General features: G+C 27.8%; 1 protein-coding gene across 1 annotated transcript in view; it reads right to left on the bottom strand.

Moving 5' to 3' along the window:
* Positions 1 to 3,727, bottom strand: part of LOC100211957 (mannosyl-oligosaccharide 1,2-alpha-mannosidase IA) — a 50,702-nt gene extending 46,975 nt beyond the window's left edge. The window contains exon 1 of the mRNA XM_065792956.1: positions 3,082 to 3,727. Coding sequence (XP_065649028.1) covers positions 3,082 to 3,274 — 193 coding nt within the window. The 5' untranslated portion in view covers positions 3,275 to 3,727. The remainder of the gene's footprint in view (positions 1 to 3,081) is intronic.
* Positions 3,728 to 16,198: the final 12,471 nt, after the last annotated feature.

Genomic DNA, 16,198 nt, shown 5'->3' on the forward strand with positions numbered 1-16,198 from the left:
TTATGACGTCAAAATCACAAAGAGTTAATGAGCTAAGCCATTTTTTATTTAAAATAAGGCCTGATATATATATATATATATATATATATATATATATATATATATATATATATATATATATATATATATATATATATATATATATATATAGATAGATACAGGCCTTGTTAAGAGCATTACGCAGCTCGCATTTTGCCTAATGACTCCGGGCTCAAAATGATTGTTCTTCTGACCTATAAGTCTTGATTTTTTCCCCAATAGTAGCCCATAAGCTTTTTTATATTTTTTGAGCTCCTGGATACCAAAAACTCAAAAGAAGTAATCTTTTCGTGACTTTCAAATCTAGAGTCCTTTTAGGGACTCCGCATCCCTGCCCTAAAAACTTGGGATTTGTATCCTAATATCTTTAAAACTTGACGTGATAGAAAAAAAGATTGCATATTTGAAATCAGAATGAAGAATACTATAAGAAAAACATATCATATGCAAAAAAAAAAAAAAAGGAAAAAAGTAAATTTTTGTTGGCCTTTGTTTGATGGACAACTTACACAGTATAAAGCACTAATTTATTAAGCGGATTCAACACGATAGGCACTGAAATATACAAAGAAATGCCTTTTTCAGGCCCCCTAATGTTTTTTTATAAAAGATCAAGTTTTATAGCTATACATATTCCATGTATATATTGTGGAAAGATGAATCCCAATATGAAGACCACTAATATTTACACTCTGGTAGCTGAGACTGTTATAAGGTAAGTTAACAACTGATGCTAATAACTTATTGTAATCTTTTACACTAGAAACTTTGCCAAATTTTGAGTTTTCTAGATGCTTATTCCATTCCATCAAGCTCTGCTATTTTTCAAAAAAACAAAATAAATAAAGCTTGTTAGTTTTTAATTGTTTTTATCTATAATGTTGCTGGGTACAAAACTAAAGTTGTGCACAGAGTATCATGTAAAGAAGTACTGTGGCCTTTAAAAATAGGAATATTTCGTGTCATTACTTCTGATAAACCAGGACTATTTCATATCATTACTTTTGATAACATTGACAAAACCTCATAGATTTAAATATCATAAACTCCTATTTAGCAGATTCTGTGAGAACTCCTGAAATATCCTGCAACATTAAATATTCATTCAGTCTTAAAAAAGTTGATTGCAAAATAGTATACCAACATCTAGCGAACCTGAAGGAAAAAACTGCTACTAGGTACGATGGTCTATAAGCATTTGTTTTAATAAAATTAGCTGCAGCTATTTCATCAAACATAACAGCAATTATTAGCAAAAGCATCGAAGATAACTATTTTCCAATAATGTAGAAAAAAGCAAATATATAAAAAAACATAAAAAGCAGTCTGGAAAAATAAAGGATCGAAATCATAATGAGAGAATTATAGACCTATTTCAATACTTCCCATATTAGAAAGGATGTTTGAAAAGATAATAGCTAGACAATGGTCTACTTTCTGTGATGTGAATAAGACAATTCCTCTATATATATGGATTTAAAGAGAAATATGGATTTTAAGAGAAATCAAGTTGCGAGTATGCTCTTATAAATGTTGTGGATGCATATTGGATGCGTAGCATTGATCAGGGTTAATTTGCAGGGGCTATTATGGTTGACCTGTCTAAGGCATTCGACTCCGTTCTACACCAACTTCTTATTAACGAACTATTCAAATAGACTGTAGCTTGAGCACAACATCCTGGTTCCACAGCTATTTACTCGATAGGTAGCAAAGATTCAGGCCAACAGAGATTCAGGCCAACCAAGCAGAGATTCAGGCCAACCAAGTAACCCAGTGGAAGCCAGTGTCATGTGGACTTCCTCAGGGAGGTGGACTTAGTCCTAAACTTTTTAATATTTACATTAAAGATCTTCCAACTTGCTATAATTCTTATACAACTTAATTTTCTGATGATATTACCCACTGTAAAGAAGATGTGGACTTGTATGCACTAACAACAAAATTGGTACATATATTTTATAAAGCCAAAGACTTCTGTACGTTTTATGGCCTCACAATAAATTTATCAAAAACAAAGTTTATAATATTTAAGAACCTTAGAAAGAAACTGTCAGATAATTTATAGATGGTAGTAGATGGTTGTATAATCAATCCAGTCATAACAGTTAAATTGTTAGGAGTAACCTTTGACTGGCATCTAACCTTTGGTCCTCATATAGACAATATTAAAAAAAAATGTCATGGTACCTTTCAAGGCTAGTCGGTACCTAACTCAGGACCTTCTAAGATTGGCTTATATATCATTAGTAAGATCTCAGCTTGAGTATTCTAGTGCAATTCTTGTATCTGTAGCACCATCACAGTTAAATAAATTAGACATAGTTCAAAAAACTGCTTCAGGAATTATTTGCGGAGCAATCGAGATGCTCATTCAGCCCCTCTTTTTACTAAAACTGGACTCACTAAAAGATAGAATAGAAGAGCATGTAGCTGAACTTGTTCATTCTATTATTAGTCCTCCAGCCTTTTACGACATATTTGGAGATCGTACTGAGGGGAAAACCCATAAAAAAATTTACTCTTGTATTAAAATCAGTCAAATCTTAAATAGTAATTTATTGTAACTGGCCATCAGATACTGAATAATAGTTGAGCACACTGAGAAAGAAATACGAAATAACAAAAATTAAAAAAAACAAAAAAAAAAACAACTCGAGAGGCGGAAGAAGGATCAGTTATTTAAACTATTGTAAATAAAACTCTTTATTTAATGAAATTGTATCCAGCTCTTATCAAGTATAAAAAAGAAAATATAATAATAATAATAATAATAATAATAATAAAAGGTTTAAAAATAGAGAAGACCATGCAAAAATGAAAAAGATTAAATGACGATGAAGAAAATAAAGTAGTATAGAAAAATGATGAGAATGATGAGATTTTCAGGAAAGATATTAAGTAGAAAAGCAGTAGCTTTGGCCTCTATAATATTAAAAACAGGCAAAGTAAATATGCAAAAATAGATAAACAAATAGTTATTCAATAACTTATTTAATAGCTGCTATTTTCTAGCTAACATTTTTTTATTCATTTACATACCTAACAATACTTCTTGAAGAGGTTGAATAGGAGCAGGCAATTTTTCGACAAACTTACTTTTTTCATCGTCATGACGAGGTAATCGAATGAAAACTCCAAAAAAAACAAAACAAAATCCTAGTGTAACAACTAATAACAATAATTTTTCTTTTCTTCTAACGCCAATACCGCAGATGCGCCAACATCTAGGCATTTCGAGTAGTTAAATTCCTAGATTTAAAACTATAAAATATTTACTGCATTCCCTATATTTTTCCCTTTGCGTTGCTTCTTGTTAGAAGCCAACAAACGAAGTCAATTATTACGTTTCAGATGCTATGAGCGAGACGGTCGTCGATTTCAATTTATGAGAGGAGGTATTTACAGATGCAATATTCCGTTCTGTCCCAATCTCCGTTTTAGACAAAATTTTAAAACAAAAAATTAGAAATAATACGTTTGAAATACAAGGCTCAAAAAAAGCACTCATTTTATTCTTTAACACTTCGTAACTTCTGCTAATGTCTTGTTCCATAAGCCTCCTATAAATGTGCTGAAATCTTTTATATGGTTTTATTCAAAATTAACTCAATATAAATTTCACTAAAATTTTTTTAAAAACTTTTTGTAAAAATCTGCAAATTTGCGTAAAGTTTGCAGTTTTACCAGAGTTTATAAAATTGTTGGGCACATTTATATTTGAGTTTATGCATATTTGCGCTTGTGCAAATAGACGCTTTTAGATTTGCGATTAAGACAATTTCTTCTACTTGTTCGCACAAGGTTCACACAAGGTTCTTGTTTTTGTATTTATAATTACGTCTATTTTACCTGATTTTATAAGAGTTTTTATATTAACAACAATATTCTATATTTCATATTAATAACAATAATACAAAGTAAAACAAAAATAATTTACAAAGACGATCAAATCTTCACAAAAAATCTAAAAAAAAATCAGACTATTTATCATTTATCTCTCATCTTCGCATAATAATAAAATATTGTCGAATGAATACGAAAGTCAGTTGGATATTATTACAGGAATGATTAATAATTACGAAGTTGTTGGTGAAGTTATTTAACTAGCAGACTTTAAATCGTTTCCTCGCGAAATATATGATTTTTTATAGAGAGCTAGTTCCACTAAAAATAACTTCTCCACGGTTTTGTCAGAATTTATAAATTCGAATGAACTCGAATTTGTTGACGTAACAAAATGCTCTGGTCCTAAAATAACATACCAACATAATACATGGAAAAACACAGATCTTTTACAATTATATAATGATCGCTTAAATACTAGTTTTCAATGTCACAACCTTGTGAATAACAATTCTGATGAAGAACTTATCAAAATCTATAATGTTATTACAAAATCTACATTTGAGGCCTTGGTCAATATTTGTCCTAAAAAAAACCGTCTTTGCTTTCAAAATCTTAGTGGACTGACAATTTAAACCGTAGTAAAAATATTCTTGCACTTCATTTTAAAAAATAGCGCAGACTTTTTGTACTACTTTTGTTCCCAGGCTCTAATTACCGGGTTTCTATGGAAAACATTTTAATTTGGCTCAAGCAACAACATAGTTAAGTTTGGAGTTTGCGCAAATTCCGAAAGTGTCATAACTAAAACACCAAAAAATCGAATTACTGCTTCTATATACCGCGTCACTCAGTGTGGTCAAAACACAGTTTCGATGTCAGAAAAGGATCCTAAAAATCTATGACTAGATATGAATATGTTTAGATGTTTTCTATTTTTGCTAGCTGTAAGTATATTTTGGCTTATTCTGCATTGTAACGTATCAAACAATATATAGAAAGAAAATCAATATCAAGAAAAAATATTTAATTGCGTAATTAGTAAAAATTTTGTTATATCAAAAGATAACTAAAAAATAATTTTAATTTAATGAATAATATTTTATATGTATACATATATATATATATATATATATATATATATATATATATATATATATATATATATATATATATATATATATATATATATATATATATATATATATATATATATATATATATATGTATATATATATATATATACATATATACATATATATATATATATATATATATATATATATATATATATATATATATACATATATACATATATATATATATATATATATATATATATATATATATATATATATATATATATATATATATATATATGTATATATATATATATGTATATATATATATATATATAGGGTCGTTTCCACACTTACAGTGTGTTTAAAAAAAGTTATAATAATATATTAGATTACTCAAAAAGTAGAAATGCATTAGAAATAAATTTTTGCAGCCGTCAATGTAATACGATAAGGGTTAGTTTAAAATTATTCTCACTCTGAAATTTAAATCAATAATGTACTTACTTTGATCAATCTTTTAAAGCGCAGTTTTCCATACTTATCGTAAGTGTTTCACACTTATCGTATATATTGTTGACACTTATCGTATATCTTAAAATCTACTTTAGTGTCTGGTTTAAAATGCGCTCGCGGTTTCAAATGAAAATTTAATGCATTGGTAACATTTTATAAAACGTTTTTAGGTATAAAATTAAAAAATAAGACTTAAATAAATTTAATGTTTATTATCAAATAAACACTAATTATATAGTAATAAAAACATTATTATGAATTAAAATTAAAGGTTTTAAAACATTTCCATTACTTTAGTATGCTTACCCTTTAAGTTCTTAAACTGGAAAGGATAGAGTTTCATCATAACTATCTAAGTCTTATTTTATGATTATTATCTACATTTTAATGGAACTCGTTTTCTGACTCTTTTGCAACTTTTTTTTTTCAATTTTCATGTTTTCTCTTTCTTTTTTAGTTTTTTCATTTAATAACTTTTTCTCTATAGCCAATTGTTTCTTTTTTAATCATTCTTCCTCTACTTTTGACTTTTTATTTGTAGCTAATTGTTTCTTTTTTAATTTTTCATCCTATATTTTTGACTTTTCTTGCACTTTTGTCTTCTGAATTAGCTGCCACGTTTCAGATGTTACAACCGATGGTAAACGTTCTACTTTGCGCTTGGACGATTGGACTGGTTATTTTGGCCATATTAAAACACTTTCCATTGGATTTATTATTTCTGCTGCTATTTTTAAACTGAAACAAACTGGTTTTGGTTCTATTACAGCTGCATTATTGCAATCAGGCATTTCCATATCGGTTATACCTTGCACATTTTCTAAATTACCAGTTGTTGATAGATTTTTATTACCCTGTTTTATTTCATCAGGTAAAATTATGGTCTTATATGTTTCAGAAAAGGCTCTTTTCCAAAAATGATACAACTGGAGGTATTCAAGATCACCTTTCCAATCTAAATGTTCGTCAGCCAATTTAAACTGCTTTAAAATACTAAAATCAATGCATTTTTTATTAAAGTTTTATAAGAGAGTAAGCTGATAAAGTCACACTTGAACTTCTTCTTAATGAGGAGCCGGAGCAACAGTTGACTTATAACAAATTTTTTTTAGTCAACACTATTAGCATCAAATGGAAAAATTCCGGTATTTTTAAAACCACTTTTAATATTATTTGCCATAGAAGAATCGATTATAAAAGAATTTAATGCTTCTGGTACATTTTCAATGTTTATTTCTTGTCCTTCATGGTCAATGCGCCATTGTCGGCAAAACAATTTCCACTTTGCTTTCATTGGCCCAAAAACTGCCACATCGAGCGGCTGCAAAATATGTGTTGCATTTGGGAACAAAGCAACAAAAATTATTCCATTTTTAGAGCAAAACTCACTAAGTTCGATAGAAAAATGTGACGCATGACCATCAAAAAAAATTATAAAACATTCTGCGGTCATCCAACCATTTTCACTTTTTCCAATACCCCATCCTGATGGAGCAGCATTTATAATTCTATTTGGAAGACGAACATATTTAAAAATGGTTACTGATGGAGCAAAAGTTCCACTGGCATTTACTGCAAATAAAGTGGTGATGCTTTTTTTATTACTTCGAGGACTTTCTTCATATGTATTTTTTCCTCGTTCACCAATTAATAAATTAGTTTTTGGTGACAACTGAAAACCACTCTCATCCATATTCAAAACGCGCATCGAATCATTTAAATATTGAGCGTTTTCTCCTAAAAGCTTTGGAATTTGAGTAAACCAATCTTTTAAGGCTTTTTCAGTTACTCCTCCTCCAGCTCGGTTTAAGTTTATTGTTGGAATTCAAATATTTTTGCACAGTATCTAATAACTGTACTACAGACATTATTTTTGAAATTTTTATATAATTTCGCTTCAGTTGAGTACCAGGTTGAAATATTTTTGAAAATTTTTTTTTTGAAAATATTAGGGACCCATCAAATATTCGAGGGTCTTGAGGGACCCCTTCAAATATTTTTTATTCAAAAAAATTTTAAGTCTAGTGTTTTTGTATTAGATAGAACACATTAAGGGGGTCTCTGCATATATTTTTCAAAAATGTTGTTTTTTGGGACACCCAAATATATATATATATATATATATATATATATATATATATATATATATATATATATATATATATATATATATATATATATTTGTTGTTTTGATTATGTAATAATAATCAACTTTTTCGATTTGAGAGTGATCAATATAAAGTGAAATAATCACAAAATAGATCAATAAATAAATAAAAAAGTAAGATGAAAAAAAACAACTTTTTTACGGTACTTAAAGTTTCATGCCGTTTGCGGCACTTATGGAATTAAATGATATATATTTAAATCAAGAAAAAACCGTTCAAAAATACAATTAAAAAACCGTTACAAAATTAAAAAAAAACAATGGAATGAGTTCTGACGTCAAATAATAATAATAATAGTAATAATAATGACAATAATAATGATAAAAATAATGATAATATGGAAAAACATCTTTTTTAATCGCTTATCCCAATGTAGGATTTTTCATTAGAAGATGAATCAAGATTATCTGTTGTAACAGTTGCTTGATATACAATGTTGTTTGTTAAACATTTATTAAATAACGGACAGAGATTTTTATTATAGCAGTTACAGTCCTGTTGATTAAGGTTTGTATTGTTGCATAAAATGTATTTGTTGTGCGAATTTATAATAGATTTTACACTTGGCATACAACTGTAGCTAACTTTGACTGTGTTCCTGTTAAAGATTTTATGCAGTTTATTATTATTAGGAAAATGTTTGTCAATAATTTAAAAAAAACATTTTCCCACGTTGGTGCTAACGTTTTTACTAAATGGAGGGTTAAACCAAATGATGTTGCGGGCTCTGTTCCGTTTTGGAGTTGATAATGTTATAGAATTATATGTTAGACTACATTTATAACCAGACTTTAATAAAGCTTCATTATATAGAGGATTAGTATTTTGAAATATTTCTTTGTTAGATGAATTTGTAGACAGTCTAAGTTCAATCGAACGTGGTATTTGTTTTAATATACTCGGCGGGTGATTTGAATCAGCATAGATGTAATTTAATGTATTATCAGGTTTGAAATAAGGTTTAAAAGTGCAGTCACTAAGATTAAGAGTCACGTCAAGGTAGTTAACAATTTTCATTTTGCATTGTATAGAAATCCGTAAGCCATTGCATTTAAATATTTCGACAATATGCTTTTTTATTTTTTCCATTTGAGGGCCGCTTTTATTACTAAAAACTGCCAAGCCATCGTCACGGTATAAACCAACCTCAAGCTTGTTATAAAATTTTGAAATTTGAAAAAGAAGAAATATTCCTACCAGCTCCCAAACCTCTGCACCGTCGAACGCTCCCATGGAAACATCAAATAAACCACTTGATTGCTTTATTCAAACTTGATCATTATTAAAAAGCAAAGACTTTCTTGCATGAAAAATTAGCGATATGTTTTCTTCATTTAATGTTAGGTGTTGCTTCGCAAATTTGATAGAGTTTTTAAGAAGTGTTTCAAAGATAGAAGGGTAGAAGTCGATAATATCAAAAACTAAAAATTTATAAAGGTGTTTATCTTTTATGGCCTTAAACCAATCGATAACATTTCGAGTGTTTTTCCATTGATTTAATTGTAATATATTTCTTAGGTCTGTATTAATTTTAGAAAAAATATCTTTACTAATTCTACCAACCTCGTTTTTAGCAGGATTCAATAAACGGACAGTTGGATTGTTTTCAAAATTATCTTTATGGTCTTTTAAAGTGATAAAACAATCGGAAGATGTGTTAATGTCAATTTTATTGAAAACTTCATGATTTTTCAAAAGAAGGTTACCTTCTAAGTTTACTTTATTTATTATGTTTGAGTTGGATAATTTGTAGTTTGAAGTGATGCATTTCTTAACAAGCGGTTGTAATCGTTCTTAGATAAATTGTAAAGATTGGTCGTTTTATCAGCATACGTATAAGTTAGGTTAGATTTTCGAATACTGTTTATATCTTTTTTTAATTTATTTTAAAACTGCTGTGCACCTTTCCAAACTTAATGTGTTTTACAAGATCAATGAGTTCATTCTCAAAAGCTATCATTTCTGTAATTTGTTTTGGATGATTAGATGTTTTTTAATTCGTAGTTATAATAAAAATTGTTCTTACTATTTGAACTCTTGTTTAAAAAGAAAAACGCTTTCCATTGCATGCTTTTAATTAATGTTTCAGTTTTATCCAATAACTGTATTTTGAAGTCTTTAATGGATGGTATCGGAATGTTTTTGACTGAATACCCAAAGTTTATTTTTTCCATCACATATGCGACTTAATTAGAGTGCTCAACGTATGGAGCAAAAATATTGTTGTTTTGATTTTGTAATAATAATCAATTTTTTCGATTTGAGAGTGATCAATATAAAGTGAAATAATCACAAAATAGATCAATAAATAAATAAATAAATAAAAGTACGTCAGAACTCATTCCATTGTTTTTTTTAATTTTGTAACGGTTTTTTAATTGTATTTTTGAACGGTTTTTTCTTGATTTAAATATGTGGCTGATGAGTGCCGCAAACGGCATGAAACTTTAAGTACCGTAAAAAAGTTGTTTATTTTCATCTTAATTTTTTATTTATATATATATATATATATATATATATATATATATATATATATATATATATATATATATATATATATATATATATATATATGTATATACATATATATGTATGTATATATGTGTATATATATATTAATCGTTACTCACTCCCAACAAGGCTGCCAGCAACCACTATTAAGTTAGGAGTTACTAGAAAATAAAGAAAATAGTTAAATAGTGGGTTTTTTATTTTCTTAAACGTGAGCCCCCTGGGAGTCTGTCTTTATGTATTTTAATAGTGGAACAGTAGACCACCTTGAATTTTTATTTTTTAACTACTATAACATTTATTAATACCTCTGCAGGGCAAATGCCCGAGGAGAATAAACTACAATACGTTAATTGAGAATCAAAATGGTGGAAAATGCAATTTTTTTCCAATAATTTCGATTTTCTCGATTTAAACAGCGAATTTATCGGAGAATAACCCCACTTCGCAGCTGCTGTTGAACCCTCACTCAAGCCATCATGAGTGCAATATGAAACAGTAGATGCCACCACATGTTTAGTAACAAAAAAATTGATCCAATGAAAGTGATCAAGGGAGTAGCCAGGAACATCAGGAATATTATTACCTTAAAATGTAATTATCATGCCCGTAGAAACACCGCGGACATTTTCTGTGAGTATTTTTGTATTAAAAATGTTTTCTGTCAATTAGAGAATGGAAATCTGAAACTAAACATATGAGCTAAAATAAAACAACGGCTCGTTGTATGTTTAGTAAAGACTGCCTTCCTTCTTACAATTTTTTCTATGTTATACAACAAAATTATTATTATATATGATTAGCAAATCACTGCCAGCCCTTAATTTATAAAATATTATTTTAACACATAAGTTTTTATCTATAGTGTTCGTAATGTAATGTTTATGTAAAATTCCTGTAATTCTTTTTAAATCGTTTTGAATATAAATCCTTCTTTTACCTTATGAATCTTTCTTTAACCTATTTTAGAATTTCTCCTTTTTTTTTAACCTAATCTAAACTTTCGGTTTCTTTCCGCACAACGGCAAAAAAAAAAATTCAGTTCCGATAAAAGGTAAATATCAAGTTGAGCAAACGTAACGTATAACGTTGAATCAACTTAAAATACAACGTTTTGCCAACGTAAAATACAACGCTGTGCCAACGTAAAGTACAACGTTGAATCAAAGTAAAACATTACGCAATGCCGACTTAAAATACAACATTGAACCAACGTTGTTTTTTGGTTGTTGGCGACGTCGCATTTGAAATCAAAATGATATAAAAACAACGTTGGCGGTCAATGTTGGGCCAACGTAACGCACAACATTGTTCAAACGTTTTATTAATGTATGTGTGCTAGCTGGGTACATTGTTGAAACATTAGATAGAATAGTGCATTTGATAGGGAAACAAGGACTCGCATTCGTGGAACTTATGAAAAGTGTATGGAAAACTTAGACCAAAAAGGTAATCCTGGAAAAGTAAAACTTTTTTGCAATTGTGCAAGAAATAGCTCGCCATAACGCTGAAATTTTTTTTTTTTTTTTTTTTTTTTTTTAATTTTATTTTGCCGTATTACAATACTATTTACAATGAGAAAAATCGTTTACATATATAATAAATGGCCGGAGCAAGAAGAAGACATACTGACTTATCACCGAGCCCCGTTAACATTGAAGCCGTCAGTTAATATTACAATTTAAAAACTTTAAACATAAAAGTATATATATATATATATATATATATATATATATATATATATATATATATATATATATATATATATATATATATATATATATATATATATATATATATATATATATATATATATATATATATATATATATATATATATATATATATATATATATATATATATATATATATATATATATATATATATATATATATATATATATATATATATATATATATATATATATATATATATATATATATATATATATATATATATATATATATATATATATATATATATATAGAACCCTTAGATGTTGTCCGAAAGTTTTTTCGATATTTTGTTGACAAAAAGTAAAAATTAAAATGCAAGACCGGAATTTTTTTTTTTTAATAATGATAGACTGCCTGCCCCAACCAAACCCTCAGTCGATGTAGCAGCACTCCCTTGCGGGTCAGGCTATTTGTCAGTCGATGTAGCAGCACTCCCTTGCGAGTCAGGCTATTTGTCAGTCGATGTAGCAGCACTCCCTTGCGAGTCAGGCTATTTGTCAGTCGATGTAGCAGCACTCCCTTGCGAGTCAGGCTATAAGATAGTCGATGTAGCAACACTCCGCGCATGATTTACAGTAAAAAAAAATAAAAATAAAAACATTTTATTAAAAAAAATAAAAATAAAAACATTTTATTAAAAAAAATAAAAATAAAAACATTGTTTATATTGTTAAAAACATTCAAAATGTTATAAAAACATTCAGAATGTTTTTAAAAACATTCTGGTCAATTAAATTTGCGTTTTTGTGGTTTTTTTAAAAAACGATTAATTTGTAATTAAATTAATGGTTTTTACTTTCGTCCAACACGGAAATGTTGGACGAAAGTCAAAAGTAATTAAAAGTGACGTATGTGTTGGCGTAAGAATCACTTTTTTCCTTCCGCTCTTCCTAAAGCCAACAAACTATAGAACTATATATATATATATATATATATATATATATATATATATATATATATATATATATATATATATATATTTCTACAAAGATATTTCATTCCATAGAAATGCTCCACGATATTGAATTTGGAATGAACTGAGTTTGAAATAGAATCTTGGAACTACAAAATTATCATTTGAAAAATTTGTGGGTTACTTATAAGAAATTTTAGTAAAGTAAGAGTGAAATATATTAGGCGACAAACCATGTTTAGATTTAAATATGAACAGCGTAACTTGATATATGTTAAGTTTATAAGCATTGAGTGCATTAAGTTCCATTAAGAAAGGCTCTCCATGAGCAGTTCTCTTAACGCCAAAAATAATTTTGCATGCAATTTTTTATTTTCTATAAATGTTTTTAAGCTTTCCATAGTTGCTACTTTCCCATGCAATATTGCAATAGGATAGATAACTATGGATAAATGAAAAATATATTATTTTTAAAGACTTGATATTAAGAAATGGTTTAACTCTACATAGAACAGAAATATTTTTGGAAATTTTATTTTCAATAGATTTAATATGAGAATTCCATGATATATTTTCATCTAATATTATTCCCAGGAAGTTACATTTGATTCTCTTTTAATAACCGAATTATTCATAAAGAGATTGGGTAATTTTAGAGGGAGGTGATCACTCTTACTAGGTTTATGAAACAACAAAAATTTAGTTTTCAGTACATTTAATGTAAGTTTATTACAAATAATCCAATCATTAACTTTTATTAGTTCTTCATTAAATATTTTAAAAAGATCTTTTATATTTTTATTTGAGTAAAAAAGATTAGAGTCGTCAGCAAACAAAATAAGATTTAAAGTCTTTGAAGCTAAATATAAATCGTTAATGTACAACAAGAATAATAGTGGTCCTAGGATGGATCCCTGGGGAACACCACAAGTTATAACTTTGTTTCCTGTTTCATTTTCTTTATACACTATGTATTGTTTCCTGTTTGACAGGTAATTTTTAAACCAGAGTAGGTTATTGTTTAATACTCCATAGAGTTCTAGTTTTTCTATAAGTATGTCATGGTCAACTGTGTCAAATGCTTTTGACAGATCAATAAAAACTCCTAGTGTATAACAATTATTATTGAACCCATCGGATATATAATTTATTAAATCGATTACTGCATGATCCGTTGAATGTTTTTTTTTGAATCCAAATTGTTTATTATACAGTATTTTGTTTTTAGTTAAATATTTATTAAGCCTATCATACATAATACGTTCTAACAATTTTGAAAAGCAAGGTAAGACAGAAATAGGTCTATAATTTGACATAATTGTGTTATCGCCAGTTTTAAAAATAGGTGATATTTTAGCAATTTTTAATTTCTCCGGTACAATACCGGATTGTATTGAAAGGTTAAAAATATGAAACAAAGATGGTTCTATGATATCGAAGATTGCTTTAACTACGTTCACGCTAATTTGATCAATGCCAGCGGATTTATTATTTTTCAGACTATTGTACGCATTACGCACCTCAGTTATATTTAAACTAACTTCTTTCATAGATATATTGGTTGGTTATATATAGGATTTGAAATTTGTGGTGTTTTTTGGGATTTTACTTGCTAAATTTGGGCCAACTTCAAGGAAATAGTCGTTGAGCTTTTCAACGATGGTTTCTTTATTACTGATCATTTCCCCATCAATTATGAGTTTTTGTGGCAAATTATTGTTAGAACATCTTTTTTTTACCAATTATCTGGTTAATCACATTCCAAGTTTTTTGAGTGTTTCCTTGTGTTTTTTTTAGCATCTTAGCATAATAAATTCTTTTAGAGTGTTTCTTTGTTTTTTCAAATAAACTTTTATAATTTTTGTAATTTATTTCATTTGTGAATGATTTATGTTTTAGATATTTTTCATAAAGTTTTTGTTTTCTCTTAGATGATTTAAGTAAACCTTTGGTCATCCAAGGGCTTAAAAGTGATTTCGAATTTATAACTATTTTTTTTAGTGGAAATGCCAAATCGTAATATTTACAAAACTGCGCCAAAAAAAGATCATACGCCTTATTTGCCTCTTGTGATTGTAATATAAGGTCCCAATCAATTTTTTCTGATAAGAGATTTCGAAAGTGCAACAAGGAGTTTTCATTGATCTGTCGCATTTGGATTGTAGATTTTAAAGCAGAATGATTATCAGTTATATTATTTGTAATTAAGAATATTGGGAAATGATCTGTTATGTCAGTTTTGATTATACCAGATTCTAGGAGGCAATTATGAATATTATTAGTAAATATATTATCAAATAATGTTGATGAAGTGTTAGTTATTCTGGTTGATTTGCTTATTGGTAGAATTATATCATGTTGAATTAAGGTATTTTAAAAATATTGAACATTTACATTTGAAGAATGATTTAACAAGTTTATATTGTAGTCACCAGTTAAGTAAACGTGTTTCTTTGTTATGTTGGTGCTGCTTAAAAAATTTTTTAAATAAGATTTAAATATTTTAAAATTCCCACCTGGCTTTCTATAAATAGAATTAATGATAATATTTTTGGTTGCTTTATTTGTTATTTCGATGCACAACGACTCGCAATCTGTATCATTAACATTGACGTCATTACGCAATATAAAGTTAATAGATTTGTGAATAAAGATACATACACCGCCACCAACGTGGGTTTTACGAGGTTGGTGAATTGATACGTAGTTATTTAATTCATAATTACAATTTTTTTCATTGCTTTTTAACCACGTTTCCGTGAGACTAATTATTTTAAAATCGTGGTTTAGATCATGCAATAATAGTTTTAGATTATCAAAGTTTTTATTAATACTTCGAATGTTTAGATTTAAAATTGAAAAATTATTTATTTTTTTACTAAAAAATTGAGTAGATTCACGGACTGAATAGTATTCACTTACAATGTTTTTTTTATTGAAATAGTCATCAAAGCTGCTATTTTCCTTATTGAAATTAAATAAAAAGTTGTCATCCATTTTGAAAAGAAAAAATAATAAAATAATTTCTTAATCACGAATATAAGATATTAAAAAATTAAAATACTAGGATATTAAATTATTTCTTTTCTTTGATACTTAATGCACATATACATATACTACTACTTAATGCACATATACATATAACTTAATGCACATATACATATACCATTACGCAAAGATGTCAGCTACCTTGGCCCCAAAAGTCAAAATGAGTTAATTGATACAATCGGAAAGAAGTGTATGCAAGAACGGCTAATTAATGAAGTCAAAGCTGCAAATTACCATTCAATTTCAGCAGACGAGGTAACAACTGGAAACAAACAAATTCTATCAGTATGTATGAGATACGTAAACGGAGAAAAAGAAATTAAAGAAGTAATTCTTGACTT

This window comes from Hydra vulgaris, chromosome 03 (assembly GCF_038396675.1).
Source record: "Hydra vulgaris chromosome 03, alternate assembly HydraT2T_AEP".
Lineage (NCBI taxonomy): Eukaryota > Metazoa > Cnidaria > Hydrozoa > Anthoathecata > Hydridae > Hydra > Hydra vulgaris.